Here is a 26134-nt window from a genome sequence, read left to right as displayed (position 1 = left end):
CTGTTCATAAAAGAGCAATAATAGAAAGCAAAAGGAAGACTGGACAAGCATTAGAAAACAGATCTGACCCCCAAACAAATGTGCCAATGAATATAAACATTTAGCCTCAACATATGTATTTTCATTTACATAAAATTAAAGTACCAAGCTCAACTGTCTTAGTTAATATTCTCTTGCTATGAAGAGACACCATGACCAAAGCAATTCACAATAGGAATCATTTAACTGGGGACTGGCTTACAGTTTCAGAGTTTTAGCCCATTATCATCATGGTGGGGAGCATGCTGGCATGCCGGCAGGCATGGTGCTAGAAAAGTAGCTGAGAGATCTATGTCCTGATTCATAGGCAACAGGAAGAGTGAGGCACTGGGTCAGGCTTGGGCTTTTGAAACTTCAAAGTTTACTAGTGACTCACTTCCTCCAACAAGGCCACCCATACTAATCCTTTGCAAGTAGGATGCTTCCTGATGACTAAATATTCAAATATACATATATGCCTACAGGGGCCACTCTTATTCAAACCACCACAATAACAATTTCCTTTTATTTAGACTTTTACTAAATTTGTTGTTTAACAATTTCATATGTTTATATAATAAACTTGTATATAATATATTTGCTATGCACCCCAACTCTCTTCTAACTCCCTCCCACCCCTGTCTACCCCTCTTCTCTTCACAGGTTTGTTTCTCACATTTATATATTTTTGTTTTGCAGTGTGACCCATGAGATTTAACCAAGGCTGAATGGTCATAGCTTTGCACTATTCATTAAGGCTTGGTGGGTTCTCCCTGGGCATACAACTGAAGACAGTCATTACCCAGACCCCAGAATCTACCAACAGCCAAATTGTTCATCAGGATTGGATAGGGCTTCATAAGTTCCTCTCCAGTCCATAGCAGGATCACTCAACCCAACACAGACAACCACAGCTGCCATGAAATCTTAATCGCAATGGCTGTGTCATACTCAAAAGATAGCATTTCATGGTCCATTTCCCTACCTTCCTTCTTCTGAAATGTTCCTTACACTTTAGAATGAGTGCTATAAGGGAACTGTTTAGGATTAAATAATCAACTACCAGTTATTCTCAGCATCTTGAACAATGCATGTGTCTGTCCATTCAGTTTATTTCAAAAAGAATTTTCTCTAAGACTAAGTATAGAATTTGTCTATGGGGATGAACGTAAATATTTAGAAGGAAGTTTGATTTCATGTCAATGAAGCTAACCACCTGTAGCAAGTCCCCTCCTAGCCATTCAGTCATAGATTTTTGTCTGTTTTTTTTTGTTGTTGTTGTTGTTGTTGTTTTGTTTTGCTTCTACTCATGAATTATCTCCTGAAAAATAAGACTCTAATAGAAGCATAAAGCAATTGGTAACAACCTTAACAATCATGCCATCCTTACACCACTAGGTTGATCTTAGTAAGATGATTTCTTCTGGTCTACTGAATTCATTCTAATATACTGAGTTCATTTTTTCATCCAAAAAAATGAATGTATGACACATTGTTTTTTTCATCCAAAGTCAGGCTATTGTCTTAATTAGATTAAAATTGACCAACTTTAATTTCCTTTCACTTTTTAAAATACTGCATAGCATAGTTTTTTGTTTATGATAGGATCTCCTAAAGCTATTAGCATACTGCCAATATATCATGAAGAAATATACCATGACAGTGAACTCGAATGTGTGACACATGGAGGTCTAACCATGTACACTCATAGTACTTGTGCTGAAGAATGAAAGCATGTTTTACACCCTTAGTAACCATCATTATAAGCATAATTTTTATTTTTAGGGAGAAAAATTAATATAATTTGGATTTAATTTAGGGTGGTGACACATTAGAATACCACAATTGTGAAGTTATGGACTCACTTTTGTTTGCTTCTGGAGAGAGTGTTGTTACCATTTTTCCTGGTAACAACACTGGAATATTAACAGAGAACATTGAAGGCAACAGAAAAGACATTCATTTTACAATGCCTGGAATCCCTGTTAATCCACAAAACCGAGCATAGAGGCACACACATGTGATCCCAGAATTTGAGGTGGAGACAATTGCAATCATCATTGCAAGTTCAAGTCTGGCCTGCTCTATATAGCAAGCTCCCTGTCAACCAGGGCTATGTGATATGACCTTGTCTCCAAGAAACTAAAGCAAAAACAAGAAAACATATAAAATGTGGAAAGAGCCAAATAATTCAAGAAGTGATTTGCAAGAAGCCCAGAAATACAACCTGAAGCAATACAACGCAGCTGAATTGGTTTGTGATCCACTTCTGTCATTCCATGTCTGTCACCACAGCAACAGAGCGGACTCAGCACAGAAGAAGCACTCTCTACATACTGGTTGAATCAATAAATGAATGAAGATCCATTTCAAAAGTCTCGTCTTTTCATTTCGAGAAGTCAGAGCAGAACTCTTTGTCCAATGTGTGACTCAGCGCCAGGCATTTTCATTCTGTGCTCAGCCTCCAGTTCCAGGCTTCTCTGGACTTACATAATCTCTGGCCCTCCTGCCACATAAGTACAACCTGACCCAGGAGATGTGCCTTCCACCTGTGATTGATAGGGCAAAACTGAGTTGTTTTAATTTCCCTTTCCAGTTTTAAACATTTGAAATCTGTCCTCTCCAAGCCAGCAGATTCTTAGTTCACACTTAATAAAATGTGTTAAAGATTCAGCTTTTGCATAATTCCCAATGCTAATGAATTCATCAATCCTATTATCACCCGCCTTTCTGTAAATGTCAAGTAGGATGTAGCTGACAAGGCCACAACCATTTATACAAGTTCGTGGACATACGCATTTGTCTGTGGCAACTGACACCTTTGGCTCACCTCTGCTTCCCGTGATCCTTTACTTGAATTGAGATAATTGTATCCATTTTTCATGATTTTTCACTTCTGTCAACATTTTCAAGTGTTTTCATGCATTTAAACACACATCATTTGCTATTTTATAAGTGAATGCACTCTCTGAAAGTGGCTTATATAAGCTGAACTTATTTTCTTTTTCAATATTTACCCTTGAGACTGCTATGATTCAAATGTTTTAAGCAAAACTCACCTTTGAATTTAATTGCCATTAAGGTAGCTCTGTTAGGAGGTGAGTAGGGGGTTAATATTTTTCTAAGAATGGGTTAATACTGAAGGAGATTGTTTGACCTCTCTTGCCCTTTCCCTTTTGCTATGGGACGATGAAGCAGAAAAGCCAACTTCATACTCTCAGATTTCTCAACCTCCAGAATCAAGTTAGTAAATTTCTCTTCATTACAGATCACTCATTCTCAAGCATTTTGTTATAGCATCAAAGAATGGTCTAAGACAGAAAAGCATGGCTATTTTCCAATATGCTTAGGTGGAACATTCTAGATGCCGGGCCTCCATCCTCCACTCCTCCCTGAAACAGAATCACAATATGTTGCTCGGGTTGAATGCAAACTGCCCAGGCTCTTCTTGCCTGAACCTCCTACATGCTGGCACAATGGCTATGCCACCACGCCCAGTGGTTTTGTCGGTTCTCAAGCCAGTTATTTATTGAGGCAGGGTTTCACTGCTAAGGGAGATAGCAGAGGGCTGGGAAAGATGTACTTTCAGCTTCCACAGAAAGATTTAGAGGGAATGACACCACAAAAATTGTCCAGAGTTGAGGAAAAGAAGAGAAAGATGTCCCACTAATCAGTCAATTGGCTGGGTGCTAGCCTTGGTAGAGGGAGAAACATGAGGTGGCCCTTTCTGTGGAGAACAGATCTCAAGTGGATAGGGTAACCAGGGACTTGTTGAAAGTTGTACTCAGTGCACCTGGGAAGTAAGTGGCACGGCTTGCTATGTTTATTTTACCTGAAGAAAGATAAAGCTTCATAATTATTACTAACCTAGTTTTAGTGGTTATGATCATTTCTCTTAGTTGTCAACCTGACAGGATTCAGAATCACCATAGAAACAAATTTCTGGGGATATCTCAATAGATGAATGAGGCAGGAAGGCACATCCTAACATAAGGAGCGTTAATCATGAGTAGGGGGTTCCCACTGAATGAAAAAAGGGATAGTAAGTCGAGCATTCAGCATTCTGCTTCCTGACTGGATGCAGTGTGGCCAGCCACCTCCTGCTCCTGCCACCATCCCTTCCTCACCATTATGGCCTGTCTTCTCTGTGAACATAAGCAAAGATAAGCAATTCCTTCCTCAGGGTGTTCTTGTCAGGCTATTTTATTACAGCAATGAAACAAGTAAATAATATGCTGTTTTAGTTAGAATGAATATAGAGAATTAATATATGTAGACAGTTAACTACATATGTTTACGTAACTGCATTACTTTAGTAACCCAAAACTGACAAGCAAAGAACCATAAAGAGATGAAAACAGAGGCAGAGGACCTAACTAGTCCTCGTAATAACTTAAATTCCAAATACAGTGTCATCCTTTAAGTTCAATTCTGGAGGTTGCATCTCAGGAGATAGTCACTCAGCATGTTTCAGTGGATTTTGCAATGTTCAGGTTTTGTTTTTGCTTTTTTTTAAATCGTAACTGATGACAGTTTAAGCAATTTCCTTACTACTTATATCAGCTGCAGACTGACCAGCACAGAGGTAGGTCACTCTTCATTCATGCCCATGATCTGGCTTCAGCAATGGCCTCCAGCAATACTGCCATAGAGGATATCTATTTCTCGAGTAACGTGGGTATCTAGATTTTCAGTTACTTAATTAAACCTGTTCTCTGTTTTCATTCTATAGTTAGTATCTTACAGAGGCCACCACTGATTCTTCTAGAAGATACATTTTCTTTCAGGGGGATGACTGGTAAAGACACAAAAAAGTTCTGCAAGTGGATGAAAGGGTCGAGAAGAAAAACGAAACCTGCCTCTCCATCTCACACACTTGTCTGGCTGCACTTTTCATGTAGGGACAGGGGTGTAGGCAGCCTCCCTTCTTCCTTGCCGCTGAGTCACTTTCACACAGAGTAAGAAAAGGCTCTAGAGGATGGAACAGGCCCAACTAAAGGGGGTGTCATGGATTGGGGATCCAGTTCTGTGGTAGAGAACTTCCCTATCCTGAAGCAGCCCACAAGTCTGGTCTCAAGTACCACAACAAAACAAACCCAAACAAACCAAGTCATTAAGGTTTGTGCAGCTTGGAGTATCATGCTCCTACTTGCTTAGTTTCAGCTTCTATGTGCTACAGGCAATTAAAGCAGATCAAAAAGAAGGATGGGCACTTTTGTGCAAGGACCACAATAGCATCATAGGATGACAGCGTACATCTAGGGAGAAAAGATGATGTCACCACTCACAGTGCATCTACTGTCATCTCAAAGACCCGGGCATAGTCAGATATACATGGGTACATAGTACCACACTATGAGTGAGGAAATGCAGACTCCTGTGTAGCCACACAGTTTCAGAGTGTTGTGAATGGTCACCAGCTCCAGATCACAGGGAAAATTCCGAAAGAGCCATCAGGGAGGGGTTGAGGTTAGACAAAAGGTGTGCCCTTTCTGTGAGTCAACAGTGGGTGGAGTTGAGGAAGGATATGTGCAGACTTGAACGTGGGGTTTGGAGATGTTCTTCTTCAGGCTGAGGCATGAGTGGGTTGACATTGCCCAGTCAAGTTTACAGCCTGTTTGCAATCCTTCTGCTTTCTTTCTTAAAATAAGTAAATAGATAAATTCTTCACTTCAGTGTTTAATGTGAATTCATTATCTCCATCACCATGTGTAGTTTAATCTGCTCAAGACTTGGCTATATTTTGGTACAGTGTTAGGAAGTTCTTCAGATTCAGGTTTACATGCTTTACACACACCTTTGGAAAGGAGCTGTCTGTGATACTTAATTCCCATTCAACAGTTGATGATAAATGGAGCACAGAGAGGTTAATGGCTCACCTGACACCACACAGCTATCTAATGGACAGTTATAAATCATGGAATAATTTTTCTTCTTTTAATCATTATTTCCCACTGACGGGTCATATATTAATCAGATATATTTCACCTTCTTATCTTGGTTTTATGACCCAGTAACTCTAAACTACTTGAGCAATGCTATGGCTTATAGAGGCCATGCCTCTGCTTGCACTTTTCCCATAACAAGAAAGTCTCCTGGCTCCACCCCACCTTTTTTCATCTCCATTTATGACTATTGTTAGAAATATATGTAGCAATCCCAACACGGGATCCCAACATGAGAACATCTCATTATTAACATATTCACTTACAACGTTGCCTGAAATTGTATCTGCTGCAAAAGGAAAGTAGTTATGGTGTCATCAGGCTCCACCTATACCAAAAGATGGGACCTAGCATGCTCCCAACACTGCTAGATACCTGGAATAGTATCTCATATGCAGCAAGTTCTCAGTTACTTGTAACAGTGAATAAACATCTCCCAGACAGCATTCTCACCGGAGATTGTTTAAGGGAAACAGCCTAGAATTACTAATGCTCGTTCTTTCCAATGATAGGAAGATCAAGAAAAGCCTGATAGCTTGTGGTTCTACTCCCAGGTGTGTGTGTGTGTGTGTGTGTGTGTGTGTGTGTGTGTAAGAGAGGGAGAGAGAGAGAGAGAGAAAGCTGTTTGTTTAAAACTCTGCACAAAAACTTACAAGCAAATACTTATAGCAGCATTGTTTATAATAAATGAAAGAAACAACCAAATGTTTATAAAATAAGGAATGGACAAATATAATGGGTTATAATACATGTATATATGGTAAACATATACCATGGAATCATACATATTTGGGCATAGTAAATGGATAGGATGCTATAACATGGATGAACCCTGAAAACATGCTGAGTGACAGAAGCCATCTCAAAAGACCATACATTGTATGATTCCATGTGTGTAGAATGTCCAGAAAGTGGCATGTGCATAGATAGAAAGTAGATTGGTAGTTACTTAGGAGTTGGGGGTGGGGAGAGAGAAAGTGACTATTGGGCTATGAAAATTCTCTGAATGTGACAATGCTGATGAGTTACAGCATGTCTGTGATTACACTGACCAACACTGAGCTGTACACTTCAAATGAGTCAACTGTTCAGCATGTGAATTATATCTTACTCAAGCTGTGTGTGAGAGATGACGGGAGGAGACATAAAGAGATGGAAAGAGGCTTGTGAAACACCTCAGAATAACGGCTGCTCATCAGCATCCTCCCAGGATGTCAGTGACAGTATGTCCTGATGATGTATTGACAACGATGTCCCACTTTGGGCCCTCATTTCTAAGCTCACATAGATGCACTCCAATTTACTTAAATTATCTCACTCTGAATTCTTCATCGTTGTTGCAAGTCATAAACAACTGAACCAGATAAAACCTCCTTTTCTATCCGTGTCCATGGTTCCAATGCTGAGCTAGTCTTTACTGGCTGCCACTAGGTGCCAAGCACTTAGCAGATGTCACCACTAAGCTTACTAACAGCTCCACAAAGCAGACTACATTATTCTCATGTTATAGAAGAGGAAAGGAGCTTTGCCAATCAGAGAAGTGTCACCATGTGGGGACTTTACAGACCCAGGTTTATTGCTTATGGGTCTGATTTCTAGTGTGTTCGCTCTGTTCACAATTTATGCCCTCAAAGACCAGTGTGCTAGAAAGGAATGCATAAAAACCAGATAGAGAATGGATAAAGAGAGTGTGGAATGTCATAGAGACAAACCAGCCAATTTAGTATGGCACTCTCCAACAGGGAACAGGGATGTGAGAAGCCCGCAGAACCAGCTGCCTGAACAATCTGGGCGACCCCTGGGCTCTGGGGCTAGTCAAGCTGTCTGTTGGAAGAAATACCTTTGAAATCTTATTCCAGCTGAGCAAGCAATAGCACACAGGTCAGTTTCTTTTGTAAAAGACCTAGACTTCAGGTTTTTACTTTCTAGTTATCAGCTCTATCCTACCAATACTATCTTCCTTCTGAAGGTATATTCACTTCCCCATGTTATCAAAAATACCAGATTGGTTTTACACCACTTTTAAGGATGGACACATAGACACTGGAGGAGTGCAGAGCAAATAAATCATTTCAGAACTGAGTTCTGGTTTTTCCCTGTGAAATCTGGGTCTCTTTTCTGTTTCTTCCTTCTGATATACTTCTTCCTGGGTCCTCTTTAATGTGCTTTTATGGAGACATTTATCCTCCATCCAATCTCTTTTGGCAACTTTATTTGAAGTCATTCTAATAGAAGATTGCCTAATTCCTTGTCATGGTATTCTCTATGAGATGCAAGATCTTTCTTGCTTACAATATTCTACATCCTAGTTTTAGATCTAGTCCTCAAATACAGATCTAGTCCTTGCCACTCTATGGCAAGCATTATTTATCATTCCCAGCTTCCCTTGTCCTGCAAAAGTTAATTATTTCACCTATAACCAACAATAAAAATATCACCTCCTTACAAATAACCTTAAGTGTATAGACTTTACTATTAAACCATTGACATAAACACACACACACACACACACACACACACACACAGAGAGAGAGAGAGAGAGAGAGAGAGAGAGAGAAATAAGGACCTTTGGAAGCTGAAGCTGGCAGATTCACCAAGGAAATGCATGCTAGATTAACCTCTTTTAGATCAATGGTGCTGACACCGCAGCTTTGGACTTTAGCAGACCGTGTGACTAAGACTCTCATGATATTTCTTTGGATAAGCTGGATGGGGGTAAGATAAGAACATAATCATATAATCATACCTGGCTGATTAAAGATTGACCATATCACAGGAGGTTTGTGTTCTGAGAAGAATGCTACACAGAAATCATGGAACTTACAGCTTCTCTCCTACCCTTGGACATGCCCTGTTCACTGCACACATGACTACTGAGCCTTTGAAATTTCTCTCTTCTAAGCTGATGTTGAGCAAAGAAAAATGCACACCAAACTTGGAAAGACTAAGCATGTTTAGAAAGATGCCAACTATCTTGTTAGTTTAATACTCATAAGTTTAATAGTTTAATATTAATAACATTGCATGTGGAAATGTTCTCTTTCTGTATAAATAACAAAAAAATTATTATTAAACTTTTTTGCTTATATCTTTTTTTCAGTGAATTCTATTAAAACATTGAAAATTGGACATTGAAGAGATGGCTTGGAGATTAAGAACACTAGCTGCTCTTCTAGAGGACCAACGTTCAATTCCCAGAACCCACATGTTAGCTTACAACCATATATAATTGCTGGCTGAGGGGATCCAATGCCCCATTCTGGGCTCCCTGGGTACCAGAAATATACATAGGGCATATACACATATGCAGGACGACTTTTACACACACAAAACAATTTTTTTTTACAAAGTTAAGAATTATCTGTGTGGTTTGTATTGTGTATTTCTGTTGATCAAGCTGATTTAGACAAGCTTGACAATTATCAATTTGCATTTGTTACTCAAGAAGCCCCAAATTCCCAGCTCATCATGCATCATACATCAGTCTTGAAGACTGAACTTACACCATCTTCCATCCTTCAAAAATTCCTGAATCCCCTTCTTTGCACCTTAGGGTACTTATGATCTATCAAAAGTAAGGTTCTATGCTTTCCACTTTTTGGTTGTTTGCTCTATATTCTTTGAGTGTGTGCATGCGTGTAGGAACACATGTATTTGCGTGCTTAGGTATGAAATCTGGAAAACAAAATCAGTGTTTTCTTTAAGTGCCATTTGGTGTAAATTTCTCCCTCTGCAGATTTTTTATATAGTAACATTCACTATTTAAAATTATAACCCTTTCTTGTTTCCCTCTAGGCAGCATGTAGCTTCTTAGACTTGTTTAAAGCAGAAAAACTCAAAGGGATCTTTCTGTAACTGATGACCCAGGTTCTTTCACCTCGTTCCTCTGAACCCAGTCTTAACCAGACTTTGGTGCATGTCATTCCATAAACCTGCTTTGTCAGTGTTGGCAGGGACCACTCTATCACTTAATCTAATAAAGTCCTTATATTATTTTATGTATCTGTAACATGTAGCCTGGTAATAATTCTCCCCTAATAAAACAGGTCTTAGATTCAGCTTCGTGAAAATTATGCTTTCCTTTTTTTCATGTGTGTGACTCATTCTTTGCTTCCTTCTCTTTCATTTCTGCCATCATAACAACCTCAAAACTTCAAGTACTAGAGCTCAGTCCCAAGTACTAGAGATCAGTTCCAAATTGTCTTTTTGTCCCCACTGCACACTAAGGAATCTTTCTCAGAGCTGTCTATGCCTTTGCCCTGATCATGCCTGGAAGTCTACATTTATACAGTAAGAATCCTGAACCCAAAGACGAGTAAGCATCATAAAGTTAGGATGCCCAAACTAAACTTTTTGTCATCCCCATTAAAGACTGTTATTCTTGTGGCTTTTCCCATCTTGGTGACTGACAGCTCACATCCTCCAGTCACCCATGGTTAAAGCCTTGGGATGCTCTTAGCCCTTTGGTTTTTCACTCACATAACAATTCCAAGTAAGTAATCATACAATATTCTGGGCTCTAAAGTACTTTTCAGTACTTCCCAACAACAGTTGGTCCCTGTCTTCTCTTTTTGGTCCCTGTCTTCTCTTTTTGCTTCATATGGAACACTTTCAGTACAGAAACTGCATCCATCCCTTCAAAATGTTATCTCAATTATGCCCATCATCTGAAAGACAAGTCTATTGGCTCTCGTTCTGCTCAGAGTACTTAAAATTGCTTCCAAGAACATATATTATCTGGCCTTTAATTTGCTAAAGCTTTCACTACAAAGTTAAACCAAGACGGAAGGCATATTGGATGACTGTCTTAACGCTTGGGAAGTGTTGTTTTGCAGATGGAAATAAAGTCAGTTTGCATTGGACATTACTTGGAGTGGCAGCACTGACTCTTAGAATAAAAATGAAAAGAAGGTAACATGTGTCTCAGTTTAAAAACAGGAGATTCCAGCTTTCGGAGGCTGGCTCCAGATAATATAAAACAAGCAATTAGCAGTCAGACAACTGCCTGAAACACATGGCAGAGGCATCTATCTACCAACCTTTGTGGAAGATCTTGCAGATGATTTCTGAAGAGAGTTCCAACTCCCAAATACCAAAATGATAGCCTGACTTTGCATAAGGAAAAATGTCGCCATGAAGTGTATTCCATAAACTGTGGCTAACTCTGGTATTCCACTGTTGTGGTGACATCTTCATTATGGGAGCACCACAGGAACAAATAAGGTTGAGAAGCTCTTAAGACTGGGGTCAAACCTTTCTAATAGTCATAGTTTCAGACAAGTTACTCTGGTATACATTAAATGGACAAGTCCTCATCCAACCAAAACATTGGCCAGGATGACAGTCCAACCTCTTCAGTTTTAAATAATTCTAATTCTAGATACTTTTCAACTCCTGGGAACCAAATAAGGTGTGTGTGCATGCTATGTGCGTGCATGTGCCTGGGCGTGTGTGTATGTGTGCGTGTGTGCATTTTGCTGTTTTAAAAACTCAGCTATAGAATTTGGAAGAAGTGAGAGAGGAGGTATTCTGTAGCTTCATGTTGAAGGAGAATTACATTGAAACAAACGCTTCCTTATCACAGGAGTTCAGGAAGGAGGAAAGAGTTGTTTGGGCCAGGTGCCCAACTTCTTCTCTTCAAGTGTGTAAAAGATAAGAGGGCTCCAAGCTTGAAAACTCAAGACAGAACTCTTAATTTATTCAGAGACTGTTATTGTGACACCTGATACCCACTGCTCCGCAGTCCCGAAGGAGCTGTAAAGCACTTTTACTGTGGTGTGTTTTGGTTCATGAGAGAAAATTTTACACCGAGTGATTATCGCTGAGGAAGAATTCCAAAACCAAGGAAGCCTGTGGGTGAAGGCACACCTCTGTGTTTGCCTGAGCTGCTTCATTACCATTGTTTTAATATCCTAGGTTGTCTTCTGGGTGTTAAGTAACTGAAACCAGGGGAACTGTATGAAATTTGAGTGACTTCAGCACATTTTGTATATATTATTTGGCCCTTTTCTAAGCACACCTTGTTCATAACTTTGGAAGTTGTTTAGCGGTTTGGGTCAGATTTAAAAAAAAACAAACAGCTGTTCCCATATACTGGAGAACAAAGTAATATATTGAATGTAAGCAAATCTGAGGTGTGTTTTCTGGTACAGGCTAAAAAGTAAGTATTTGACATTTTAGCCGAGATATACGGTGGGACTCTAGAATGATCTGAAACCCAGAGTTTGTGTATCACCCTTCCCCCCCCCCGTTATTTCAAGCTAACTATCTCTTCCTCTGAGAGAAGACATGGGTCTGCTGTCAGTATCCTTTCCAGATTTTCCAGACCCCATAGAGCAAGGTGGGGGTTGGTGCCTTTGCTTTCGAAGTTTAGATAACAGAATCAGTTTTCACAGATACTCAGAAGATAGAAATAACAGTATTGCTTTCTCAGACTTGGCTTCCTAATTTCCTTATTATTTCCTTATACCCCCCCCCTTTTTTCTACAGTAGTGAGGGCTGACAGAGTTCCTTAACACAATTAGTAGTAAATGAAGATTTCAATAACAACTCACAGGGAAAAACAAGACCCTTGTTCTCCATGGATACTTGATGAAGACTTGGCAATAGTGCCTCTCAAAATTAACCCCACAGCAGTCTCCTCTCATCCTCTTCCCTTGGTCTCCCCAGCAATTTTCCTAAGAGTCCTGGCAACTCCCGGAGGGCTTCGCCGTGGATGACTAGAAGCAACACTGTGGATCGAAGTCTTATACTGAGGTGTTTCTTTGTAAATGTGGCAATACTTTCTCCTTTTCTTAGATAAAAATTTAAAAAGATGCTGTCTCAAACGTGGCTTGGATTCTGTCCCATTTCTTCCCCAAATTAAGAAGAAGCTGATCGTACACTTGAATGCTTATATCATAAATATTCAGAAGACTCTAAACCAGTATCTTCTGCAGAAAACATATTTTTACTCTGACGGTAAATTCTGAAACACTTTTTATGGCATGCTATGCCCTACTTTAAAATGACTGCCTCCTTAATATTTCTACAATTTCTTTCATTAATTTTGTTTTCAGAGTCATGCATTGAAACACCTTTCAGTTTAAATAACCTGTTTGGAAAACTGCCTATAAACATTGATTTCTGTAAGAAGCAAAACCAAGAATCTAATTAGAAAGCCCCCAGACCACAGTTACCTAATCCTAGGGCCTGATATAGCAAACAAAAGCAAGAACCAAGAGACAAGAAGAGCTTCAAACTACAGCTACCTTCTTTAAAGGTCAAAGTGCACCTTAGCACTTTAAATGGCTGTGGGCATCCTCAAAGCAAGATAGAAGTGTAATTTTAATGAATTATTTCTCAAACATGCAGTTACAGAATCCTTCAAGCATGTGCTGGATACCTATGAATATTCTTGATAACTTGAGTTCCATTGTACACAATTTGGAAATTGTGCTGAAAAATAATATTTATGTATGAATATATGATGTGGAAATAGTAGTAAAAAAATTCTAGGGGCAAAGAGAACTCATAGTATGTGTAGGGGAGAAAAGGGATTATAGAGGGATTCTGGGAAAAATATGTTGAACTTATAAGATATACTTGTAGGAAAACTTAAAAAAATAAATTTAACAAAATTTCTTCTCTAATTCATTTGTACATTAGAAAAATAGCCTTGATATGGGAATGTAACTAGTTTACTCTTATATTCTTTTACAGGGTATCATAGTTAATTTACTGTGTTCATGTGACTGTGTAGGGAGATGCCCAGAGAGTGGTAAAACATTATTCTGGGGTTTGTCTGGAAGAGTGTTTGTGAAAGCAATCCACATTGCCATTTACCAGTAGGTCAGGTGAAGAATGCCCTTCCTCAGCAGCATGACCAGACCTGTTTAAACCGCTAAGTGGAAATGGACCAAGGACTCCAGGAAGAGTCCACATGGGCTCTCTTCTTGAGCTTTTACCTCCTCCTGTCCCTGGACATCAGAGCTCTGGTTTCTTCCTTTTCTTAAGCCTTCAGACTTAGGACTTAATCAGTGACCATGCCAGCTCTCAGGCCAACAGACTTAGGATTATACACTAGCTTTACCAGATTCTCCAGTTTTCAGAAGACTGACTGTGGGATTTCTTGGATTGCATTATTTAAAGGCACAGTAACAAATTCATATATATATATATATATATATATATATATATATATATATATATATATATATGTTCAGGAAGGTGTATGTATGTATGTATGTATGTACATATGTTTGCATTCTGTTGACTCTGTGTCCCTTTAATGCCAGGATACACAGAGATATTTAAGGTTCACTTCTAAAAAGCTAGTGAAGTCTCCAAGTGCCTACTGGGTTTTTATACGTAAACATAACACATACCTGCTTATTTGTGGCATCATATTGCTGGCTTCTTCTGAACAGCTCTCAGTCCAGTGTTGGGGAGCAACAGTTATACTGGACAATGCCTGAAGCTATATCTCCATGTTCATACACTGCTCACCTTCCTTGGTAATTCCATTTATAACTTTCTTTTCTTTTTACCCCCTATTTTATTAGATGTAGATTTTTTTTCTCGTACAGTATATCTTGATTATAGTTTCCCCTCCCTTCATTCCTCCCAGTTTCTCCGCACCTTCTGTCACTAGTCTCCCTCTAGCCACCTCACCTGTTTCCTCTGCTACTTGAACCCTCTGCTGCATTTAGCTGGCTCCTCCTCCTGCCATTCCTGATTCACCCTTCCCAGTGCTCCAGGCTGGAACTGTGATTTCCTTCTCACTAATCCACCTAGACACAAATACTTTGCACCATATGATTACTGATGCATTTTTTAACCTCTTTTTTCCTCTTTCCACATATTTTTCATATAAACACATCTGTAAAAGGAGTGAATATGGGTTTTGTTTTGGATTTAAGCACTTTTCCCTTTCTTTTTTTTTGAAAATAGATTTTTTTTTCATACGATATATTTTCATTAAGCTTTCCCTTCTACCAACTCATCCCAGATTCTTCCCACTTCCCCTCCCACCCAAATTCACCCCTTTTCTTTCTCTTTTTTTTAATTCTACCCACAGTGTCAAGTATAAAAAGCCACAATTGATATTTCAATTGATAACTCAACTTTCCATTTTCACAGCTACATTTACTTTAACTGGAATTAATCACACATGAGACAGAAAATGTCGAGTGACAGATAGAATTGTCTGTTTGCTTTGGGACAAAGTTGTATACCCAATGAATATGAATCTGATGCTTTTGTTTGTGTTTGTTTTGCTATCCAGGATGCTATTTCTAGATACATGATATGTTCCTAGATACCCAAAGCGTGTCCACCTCAGGGGTAGGAAACACTTTTCTGTTTAGTTCTTCATCAGTGTTTCTACTCCTTCTCTTGTCCGTTAAAGAGAATACATAATGAGTAAGTCTTGGGTGTAATTCATGCGCAGGTCTGGCTACCTTGGAGTTTAACGCTCATTTAGCTTCAATATACGTCACAGTGTTGAGTGATTACAATGGTTCCAGATGCCAGCAATTCCTAGTGAGACCTGTGACTCTCTGCAGCTGACCGTGGGTGTGGCTTTCTCTAAGCACATGTCGGAGGACATTCTATAGGACAAGCCCATTTTAATCCTTTCAGTATCCATGGCACAAAGCCTTCCCAAGCCCGGTGGTGACATCTGCAAATGGGATGCGTGTCTTTTACATACTGGCCACATGCCTTTGGGAGGGGCCAGGGTTTTTGCTTAATTCTTACCATACCAACTACAACTCCCTTCCCTTTTCTCAACTCAAGAATATGCTGAATTATAATCGAGAATAGGAGAATGGTAAGTTTGAGTGGGCTCTTCATTACATTAAAAAAAAATGTTCACTTACCAGTTTGTGAGTTTTATTATCAAAGTATTACTCAGGAATCCACCTATGGACGATTGAGCAGGGATCCACTCTGCTAAGTGGCAGCCTCTGGCAAAATGCACACAAAGTCATCATGAGTTGCTGTGCTTCCAATAAAAGCACTGGGTTCCATAGTAAGACCCGCCACCACCACACCAACTCAAGGGAGGCAATTTGCAGAAACGAGACTCTAGCAAGTTCCACAACTCTTTCCAAAGCTAATAAGTAGTGGTCAGGCTTTCTCAAAACATCGTTGCCCAGGCATCCAAAGTTCTTCAAGGAAGAAAATACCGGGAATGCCCATGTAGCCCTATTACATGTTCCTGATACTTAACTGTTTTTTAAACAGACTGTTTCCTTCTCTTTTGTTGTTTTCATTTTGTGAAACAGAGACATGTTCTTTCACACCAGTTTTTGTTTTTTTTATTTTTTTTTTTTCCTTTTTATTTTTTTTTATTTTTTTTTTTTATTTTATTTTATTTTTTCTTTTTAGTTACATTTTCTTAACTCCGTGTCCCAGCTGTATCCCGCTCCCTCATTCCCTCCCCAACCCCACACTCCCTCCCTGGTCTCCTCCCTGCCCCTTTCCAAGTCCCCTGATAGGGGAGGACCTCCTCCCCTTTCATCTGTCCCTGTTTTATCAGGTATCTTCAGGGCTGGCTGCAAAGTCCTCCTCTGTGGCCTAACAGACTGCTCCTCCCCTGGGGGGAGGTGTCAAACAGCCTGCCCTTGAGATCCTGTTAGAAATAGTCCGTGTCCCCCTTACTTTGGAAAACTACTTGGTTACTGAGCTACCACAGGCCACATCCGAGCAGAAGTTCTAGGTTATATCCATAGATGGTCCTTGGTTGAGTTTCAGTCTCAGAAAAGACCCTGTGCCCAGATATATTTGGTCCTTGTAGAGCTCCTATCCTTTCCATATCATACTAACTTCCCTTCTTTCATATGATTCCCTGCACTCTGCCGAGGGTTTGGTTATGAGTCTTAGTGTCTGCTTTGAAACACTGCTAGGTAGAGTCTTTCAGATGCCTTTTGTGGTAGACTCCTGTCATAAGTTCAAGGCACATCCCATTTGTCTTTCTAAATGAGGATTAATCACCTTCGCCTGTGTCCACTTTCTTGATTATCTTCTTTAGGTGTGTAGATTTCATTATGTTTATCATGTCTTGTAGGTCTATATAAGCGAGTATATACCAAGTTTGTCTTTCTCCTTCTGGGATACTTCACTCAGAATGATCTTTTCTAGATCCCACCACTTGCCTGCAAATTTCATGATTTCCTCCTTTTTGATACCACTCCTAGGTATATACCCAAAATTTGCTCAAGTACACAACAAGGACATTTGTTCAACCATGTTCGTAGCAGCTTTATTTGTAATAGCCAGAACTTGGAAACAACCCAGATGTCCATCAACGGAGGAATGGATACAGAAATTGTGGTATTTTTACACAATGGAATACCACACCAGTTTTTGTAACAGCTCTGAGTTCAGCATCATTTCTCTGGCTAAAGATTTGATCTTGTGGCTCCATAGAGTTAGTAAAGAAGTACCTAAGGCTATTTGTACTGTATGATTTATCTGACCTGAAGTCTACCTCCAGGTTTGTGTAATGATAGCAGAATATTATACTATATATAAATGAATGATTTATAGATGCACCAATGAAGACCTATAAAAAAATGAGTAAGGAAGAAAAGGTAAGTAAAATGTCACTTCCCTTGTAGATACAAAGATATATTAGATAAGTAGATTTAAATGTAGATACATTTATTGTCAATTATTCATTAAAAACATTCCTCTGTACATTTAAAAGAGGAAAAGGGGAAAAACACTATGCAAAAACTATGTCATCAGAGGAGAGAAAAGATTTTGTTTTGAAAATATTGAATGGTTTTCATATTGACCGCTAAGCCGAGGTTTTTTGGTTCTGTTGCTCTCCTTGTGGAGTTCCTGTCCTCTCTAGGTCTATCTCCCCCTTCTTTCATAAGATTCCCTGCACTCTGCCCAAAGTTTGGCATAGTTGAGACTTCTGTAGATATTGTAAAGACATTAATAACACATTTCTGTGTGAGAGAAGGTCCAAAGAGATGAGCAGTAGTGCAACTTAGGATGGACTTCTGATCTAAACATAGTAATTGGTGTGGGGTTCTAGAAAGGAAGGCAGTTTCTAAGCAGCATAGGAAACTCCTACCATCACAGATAAGGCCCAGCTAAGACCACACTGGAGCATCTCCTTAAGACTATGACTACCTTAATACCTGTGGAAGTCTAGAGTGACCAAACAATCTAGATATTTAGCAAAGAGTCAGTCAAAACAACAACCCGAATATGGCATGATGACAACTCCTATAACCTCAGTGTTCAGGAGCCCTGAAGCCAGAGAATATTAAGTTCAAGACAAACTTGGGCTATACAGAAAACTTATTTCAAGAGAAAAAAATAAGAAGGGAAGGAAGAAAGAGGTGTGATTGGAAGGAAGAGAGAAAGAGAAAGCAAAAGAACAAAAAAGAAAGAAAAAAGAAAGGAAAGAAAGAAAAAGAGAAAGAAGAGGAATAGCCCAAGTTGGTTGGCTTCTTTCCTGAAGATTCTTTGTTTGTCTGAGACAGGGTCTCATTGTGTAGCCCTGTCTGCCTCTGTTGGGATTAAAGACATTCACCACTACGTCGAGCCCTTCCTTAAGGATTCTATGCTTGCTGTGAATGTTGCTGTGCTTCCTGTGCATGGTCTTGGGAAGACACTCAGTCAGGGCAGAAAGTGACATTACAGTAGAGCAGGGGAAGTGCTAAGATGTTAAGAAAGAAAGAAAGAAAGAAGAAAGAAAGAAAAGAAGGAAAGAAAGAAAAGAAGAAAAGAAAAGAAAGAAAGGAGAAAAGAAAGAAAAAAGAAAGAAAGAAAAATCACCAGAATCTCTGAGTGGTGATGAAACAGGAGAAGGTAGGGGATTAGGTCAGACGGATTGCTCATCAGGTAAAAGTGTCTGTCTTGCAAGTCTGACAACTTTAGCAATTCCCAGAATCCACGCACGTAAGAAAGTGAGATGCAGAGGCACACATCTATAATCGTAGCAGCATTCCTAAAAATGAAATGAAAGAAGGTGACAGAAGATCACCTAGAAGAGCTCAGCCTGATCGTCTAGAGGACACAGCAGTGTGGAAACAGCAATAGAGACCCTGCCTTAAGCTGAAAGGAGAGAAGAGACTGCTAAAGGTGTCCTCTTACCTCCTCGTGTGTGCTGTGCTTCCTTGTAAACACACACACACACACACACGCGCATGCACATTCTCAAGTTGGTTAAGAGCACTTCCTACTCTTGTAGAAGACCTAAAGGGTTCCTAACACCCATGTCAGGCGTCTCACAACAGTCTATAGTTCTAGCTCCTGGAATTACATCTGACTCCCTCTTCCGACCTTAGTGAGCACACTCACACTTGTGGGCACACACACAGGAACATGCAGACACATACACACAAATAAAATAAAAGCACAACTTTAACATTCTAAATAAAAAATAGGGAAGTTCTTTTTGGCACAATCAGGAGTTGATCATTTCCGCTAAGAATGGTGGATACTTGCCCACCTCTTTTAAAAACAAATCCCTGCCTCTTTCCCATGGCCTACAAATTGTGCTCTGTGTCCAGAAGAGCTCAGTCTAATGTCCCACTGTCACCGTCTTAAGAATGTTTAGTTTTGGACAAAAGGTCTCAAGCTTTCATTTTTCAGTAAGATCTCACAAAGTTTGGAGCTGGATCTGCTCTCTCCCCACCTCCGAGGTGTTAAGGTGCCTTCCTTGTTTATGCAAACATGTGATGATGATGATGATGATGATGATGAAGACCATGGAGAAGTATGTTTGGGAGGGAGTGTGATGTGGAGAGCGCCACTGTTTTGTTTCTTATTGGGATTTTTTTTCCTGTGGGTCCAGCTTTGTGTCACCTTCATGTTCTCAGAGTTGTCAGCCCTCCAGCTTTCCTTTCCCAACTTTCAGATGCCAAGAAAAGGCTGCTGAGGGGTGAGCTTTCCCTTACTGAGTAACCAGTTACTCTCGTGGTAAGCCACAGTCCCAGGCTCTGCTCTCCTTGCTTCCTTGGATTTGTGTGTGTGTGTGTGTGTGTGTGTGTGTGTGTGTGTGTGTGTGTATGTTTGAATGTGTAAGTATGTGTGTGTGTGTATGCTGGGAGTCGTGCTTAGATGATGTTTTTCAGACTCTGTCCACCATTATTATTGTTATTGTCATTATTATAGGCAGGGTCTCTTTCCTGGCTTGCCTTGCCCAAGAATCTGTCTCTACCTTCTAAGCAGATGCTAAGCATGGCTGACATTCTTATGTGGCTTCCAGGGATGGAACTCAGGTCCTCATGTTTGTACAACAAGTACTTTGTTGACTCAGCTGTCTCCCTATCCTTTCCTCGGCTTTCGTAGTAAATGAATACCATAAATAATAAAAGCAAATGTTGCATAGCGAATATTTGTTGTTATTTGTTGAGGACATTCAAAGGATATTCAGGACCAAAATCAACAAAAGAGAGAGAGAGAGAGACGTACTTGTAGAGTTGGACAGATTTAGGCATGCTGGTAGATCAATGCTGACTTCTCAGAAAGGGAAGCTGGAGACACGCCCTACTGCCACACTAGAAGGGATTCCTGTCACTATCTGTGAAAGAGCAGGTGCTCTAGTTTGCTTTCTATTGTAGAGAGTTTAAAAAAACAAAAAACAAGCAACAAAACCATGACCAAAAGCAGTTCTACAACAGGTTTATTTTTAGTTTTGTTTGTTTGTCTGTTTGTTTATTTATTTTTAGCGCACACATTGTGCTCCCAGTCCATCGAGAAGGAAAGTCAGAGCAGGAACGCACGGCAGGATCGGAAGCAGGAACTGAGGCAGCAGCCCTGGCAGAAGCTGCTTACTGGTGTGTCCCTCATGGCTTGTTCAGCCTGCTTTGTTATACAACCCAGGACGGCCTGTCAGGGTCAGTCTCCCACATCAAACAATAATCAAAAACACGCCTCCAAAGATTTGCCTTCAGATGAATCTAATAGAGGCATTTTTCTCAACTTCCTTTCCCTTTCCCAGACGACCACAGACAGCTCAGGTCAAATTATTAAACACTAACCGGCAAGCAAGCACATGAGGTGAGGGAAACGGTGGCCTTAAAAGCAGAAACTCACAAGGTATTACCTTTCATCCCTGCCTAGAACAGGCCATTCGCTTGGGGTCTGGCGCCAAATAAGGTTGGGAGGGGTGGGGAGCATATCTGGATGGTTCCAGGCCATGCTAGCACTGGGTAGTTTGTGTTTGGGAGGAAATGGCTTTAGAGGTTTGTTTCTAGGACTTAGGGCAGATGGGGGTTGGGGGGAGAGCAGAGTTCCAGGACGAAGTCCTTGGTGATGGAGGTGGAACAAGAGCCATCTCTGAAGACCATTTCCAGCTCAACTTTGATCTCTTCTCCATCTTAGATTTCACCTTCCTGCCTCCTCCAATTCCAGATACGCGTCTCCTTCTCTGAAATTGCCCAAATCAAACAAAAATGCAGCAACAATTTAACAAACGCCTCCCGCCCCAACTCCAAACACAAAGAAAAAGGGTGATGGGTCGTCCTGTGTCCTAGGCCCCGTGCTGTTCTCTGGTCATTCTAAGAACAAAAATTCCAGGTTGCTGTGGGGTGGAGGCTGCTCTCTTGCAAAGAAATCCTATTTCGTTTGCTAATGTTCTCAGCCTCGCTCCACCTCTCCAGAGAAAACCAACTGCAGATAAAAAAAAAAAAAAAAAAAAAAAAAAAAGCATGGGTCGCATCAGTAGCTCCTCAACCACATTCCGGAGAGGCCTGCGGGGTCGGTGACTCAAGCTCATGAGGACGAACTGAGAGCGCTCCCGACGTTCCTGGAACCCAAACGTCCTAGGATTCACCTTCCTGCGGGTCCCTCTCCCTGACCCAGATCGTTCCTCCCTTTGGTTCCCAGAGCCCACTGGGGGCGCGGGTTCCACAGCCGCGCGGGTGCCCAGGACGCCGCACCTGTGGGCGCCTCCCGGCCGGGCGCCTCCCGCTGCGCTCGGGCGCAGCTCGCCCGGGCTCCGCTAGGGGTCTCTCTCGGGTGGCCAGCCGGGTGGGCGGGATCAGCTGACTCCCCCGGCTGCGAGCCCCGCCGCCACGCTTCGGCTCTGTCAGTTTCCTCGGCGGCGGGAGGCGAGAGCACTTGGGAGCGGAGCGAGCGCGCGGGCCACCGGAGTCGGCGGCGACGCGGAGACAGCCAGGGCGCGGCGGATCGTCTACTCGCACCCAGAGCGCTCGGTGCCCCACACAGGATCACGATGGTGCCCAGCTTGGCGCTGCTCATGCTGGCCGCCTGGACGGTTCGGGCTCTGGAGGTGGGTGCCGCGCCTTGGGAAAGAGCCTGGGGAGGCGGGCGCCGGGAGGACACGATCCTCCGCACCGCGGAGCTTGAGTCTGGAGACGGGTACCGTCCTGGGCATCCTCGCCGCCCCCGCCTGCGGGCGCCCTGCGCATCCGCGTCCCTGGCCCTGCCCTGCCGGGGACGCTGCCCGACCGGCGGAGAGGGAGCGGGTGAGGCGCAGGGCTCCCCATCTCCGCCAGCCCGGAGGCCGAGGGGGACGTGCCTGAGCGCAGACCCTGACTCCTCCCTGCCTCGAGAACGTGTCTCGGGGATGCGAGAGACACCCAGTCCGTGGGGGAAGGGGGCACATGTGGAAAAGCGAAAGCGCAGCGTCTCCGGATTCAGTGCCCCGCGAGGAAATCGCCGCCCTTCCCCTTCCCTGGGGTCCTGGTTGGAATGGGGGCAGCTCTGGAGCCTGGGCAGCGCCCGGCTCACCTTCCCTTCCCACCCCCGTTCGTCCTCCCTCGAAGCTGGCGGCCGCGGGCGGCGGCTGCCTGCGCAGCGACCCTCTCCGGAGCGGCGCGGGGTCGCGCACCGCCTTCCTCAGGCAAACTTTGTGCTTTTCCGTGTCCCCCTTTTGTGCAAGTTGCAAGTGATGGGAGGGATCGGAGAGCTGCAGCCACCCCGCACCGTCCCTCAGCCTGGACGTCCTGGGTTCTTAAGTCGCACCTCCAGCTTCTCCCTGAGACTGGGAAGGTCCCCGGGAACAAAAGCCGCGACACCCCGCCCTCGCCGTCCAGGACGCGGTGGCGGAGCCCTGGTAGTTTGTGCGCCACCGCGGCTCCCTTCTCCTTGCTGCGCGTCTGCCCCCGAGGACCTGGGGTGCGTTGGTGGGGCCTCGCGGTCTCCCACCCCCGCATCACCACCGCCTAGTGCCAATCCTGTGCGGGGCTGCAAAGTCCTCGCAGAGAGAGAGAGAGAGAGAGAGCCCAGAGTGAGGCATGCGTCTGGAAAGGGCAGTGCCTGGTGGTGGGGAGGCTGGGGCTCCTGTACATCAAAGGAGGCGTTTGCCTGATTAAGGTGCGGCCTCCTCTGAGGCGGTTCTGGGGACTCTAGCTTAGTCACCCTGGGGGGCCCAGGATGCTGGGGAGTGTCCTCAGGGTCCTTATTTAAAAGGGTGCAGATAAAAGGATTGAATAGAGTGAAGATTAAGACTGAGAAGATGGCGCCTCTGCAGTGCAGCAAAGAAAAGCTGTGTGGAGGCTGCAGCCTGTGAAATCCACCCACCACTAGGTGTATAACAAGTCTTCTCCATTCATCCAACTCTTCCAGCATTCAGCAAAAGGGTTGTTTTCCTTTTTATCCAAAGATGCCTAGAAGTTGTTTGCGTGGCAGCTGGTTTTATTTTGCCTAGCTTGCTCCCTTTTCATCATCTAAGCATTTGTATTATCCCTTCCCCATCATCCCCTTTCTTTTTTCAGTACCTCACAGTAATTTTCAAAAAAAAAAAAAAAAAAAAAAAAAAAAGCAATTTCCGGACTAGTGTTTTTCTGTAATTCCGTGGGGGCTGTCCAGGCTATCACACTAGTATGGGTTTTTAGTTAGTTAGTTCTTAGTCCTTAATTTACAAGGTCATTGAACTTTTTCCCCTTCTGATTTTTTTTTTTTTTTTTTTTTTTTTTTTTTCCCCACAAGTAGCTTCGGAATCCGTAAATCACCTCTGACTGGTTAAAACAGGTCTTTTAAGAGCCTGAAGAATTTAGTGTTCTATTTTTTTAAAAGCCGTTTAATCAAGGAAATTATGATTTCTCTGATGACCTAAAATTTTAGTTGTATAATCATTCAGTCTTTCAAATTGTCATTGTCTTACTATATAAAAACGCGGCTAAGAATTAAAAGCGTAACTTTAATTTTTGGAGCTCCTGTCAAAACTCAAATATTTTTCTTGAGCATTTTTTAAATGGTAATTTGTATAAAGAGAGTCAGGATGTGGGCCAGGATGAACTGGATTTATTATTATTTTGGCTTCTGCAATTGCATATCGTTTTTCTGCCAAACATTTGGAGATTAGCCTGTGATTATCGTCACCTTTAAAGGGTGGATGTGAGACTCATATTAGTAGCATTGGAAAGAAAGGTAAATCACGCTAATGAGGCCGACAGAGATTGAGGAGCTCTGTCCACTGAAGCCACGGGATTAGGAGTCAGTTGCCTTTTGCAAATCACAGAAAAGAGGTCTGCTGCAGGTGGCTTTGCAAAGAGTCAGATGAATGAGGGTAAGGATGATGGGGCCTCATCTTCCAGGGAATGGTCATTACCTGGTTTGACATTCTTTTCCTGGTATGCTGAACAGAGGCAACCATGTAACAAACTGTGGGGGACTCACATTCCCGTTTGCTTGTGTAGAGCTGATAGCTTTCAACTTGCTTTGGTGGTGGGGGTTTCTTCACTGTCTGGAAACCTGCTGCTGCTGCTGCCGCTGCTGCTGCTGACTAGCGCTGCTGTGAAGGTAGAAGCCATGGAACAGAGAAGCTGAGATTTTGGTGGTGATCCATCAGGAGCCACGGGTTGTCCGTGGGAAGCCATGATAACTGGCAGGCTATAAAAACACTTCTTTCTTGTTCCCTGTGACACTTGGAAGACCCTTAGTACTGCAGGGCCGGCCGTTAAAAGATGGAACTGAGGAAATGAAAAGTATATACAAGATCTCAAAACTAAATTAGAAAAGGTTAATTTCATACCTTTATGGTTAAGGTGCACTGTTACTGTCATAGGGTCCCTGTTTTTAGTGTACTGTGTGTGACACACTAATTTCCTGTATCTGTATGTTAATGAAGATTATCAGTCATCCTACATATAGAACTGAAAAAAAAAAAAAGATGCTAAATAAAATAGTATATGTTATTTCTACAAAAACGTTGCCTTGGGATTTACAAGGCATCTCTCATTAATGTACTTCTTTTATAATCTCTGCCTTTTATGTCAAGATGGACCTGCACAGATATACTTTAAACATCAAGCTTCCAGAATGTAATGTTTATTTGACTGCATATACTTTAGAACTCACCCCGTCACTGGTACAGAAGTATGTAGTGGGAATGAAACATGCACATAATTATAAAATAAGAATGTTATGTACAAAAAAAGAAAAGTACATATTAAGAAAAAACAAAGCACCAATAGTGGTGTACTGAAAAAGTGTTACAGGATAAAAGAGTAAGGGTTAATAAGATTAGATAATCCTAGATATTTCCTGGTTCTAAGTTTCCAGCCAAGTTTGTGTCTCGGGTCTGGAGGTTGAAGGTTAACTATTTGCATGAACTCTGTGTGTTCACACACAAACAGCAAGAGTGTACAAGCAGGGCCTTTGTCTTATCAGTGTTCTCTGCACTTGCTTTCGAGCCATGCACAGAAAAGGTTTTACATAATGAAAGAACAAACAAGTGTGGAATTCAATTTGATTCATCTCCTCATCTATTCATTAGGGAAAATTTTATTATTTTATTTTTGGGCCAAATCTTGTCCCGCAGCTCTGAATACCTTTACATATATCCAAACCATCTTTACCTTCTTGGAGACAGAAAATAAACAGACATTGTCACAGGTGCAGGCAGGACTCTGGAGCTGGGTGGAGGTCAGGGCTGAAAGCAGACAGGAGGTATCTCTGGCACCATCTTAACCAGGGGAGTAAGTGATGAAAAGGAGGTTCATGGCTCAGCGATACAGAGGGAAGGGAGAATCAGTTTTTCAGAGTGCTTCTGTAAGGTACAAGGTGCTGTTAATCATGAGTTCTCATCCTAGTTGCACATCAGAGTCATGATGGTTTCTTCTTCTGTTTTCTTTTTGTGTGTGTGGTGGTGGTATCAGATATGGAGAGTTAAGCATAGTGGGCAAGTGCTCTACCACTGAACTGCATCCCCATCCTAAGGAATCCTGGAGATAAATAAATAAACAAAAGCTCAA

The 26134-nt window shown here is 41.9% G+C and overlaps 1 protein-coding gene across 4 annotated transcripts in view; it reads left to right on the top strand.

Moving 5' to 3' along the window:
• The first annotated feature begins 21976 nt into the window (after nucleotides 1-21976).
• The window catches only part of App (amyloid beta precursor protein), a 231916-nt gene continuing 227758 nt past the window's right edge, over nucleotides 21977-26134 (top strand). For 3 of the 4 annotated variants that reach the window (XM_055614811.1, XM_055614809.1, XM_055614808.1), the window contains exon 1: nucleotides 21977-22206. In XM_055614811.1, coding sequence (XP_055470786.1) covers nucleotides 22150-22206 — 57 coding nt within the window. In that variant the 5' untranslated portion in view covers nucleotides 21977-22149. The remainder of the gene's footprint in view (nucleotides 22207-26134) is intronic. The other variant, XM_055614810.1, reaches the window with a different exon arrangement.

The sequence above is a fragment of the Psammomys obesus genome, unplaced genomic scaffold (assembly GCF_907164565.1).
Source record: "Psammomys obesus unplaced genomic scaffold, mPsaObe1.curated_primary_1811, whole genome shotgun sequence".
Classification (NCBI taxonomy): domain Eukaryota; kingdom Metazoa; phylum Chordata; class Mammalia; order Rodentia; family Muridae; genus Psammomys; species Psammomys obesus.
The sequence above is the reverse complement of the archived record's forward strand: the minus strand, read 5'-3'. Positions and strand labels throughout refer to the sequence as shown.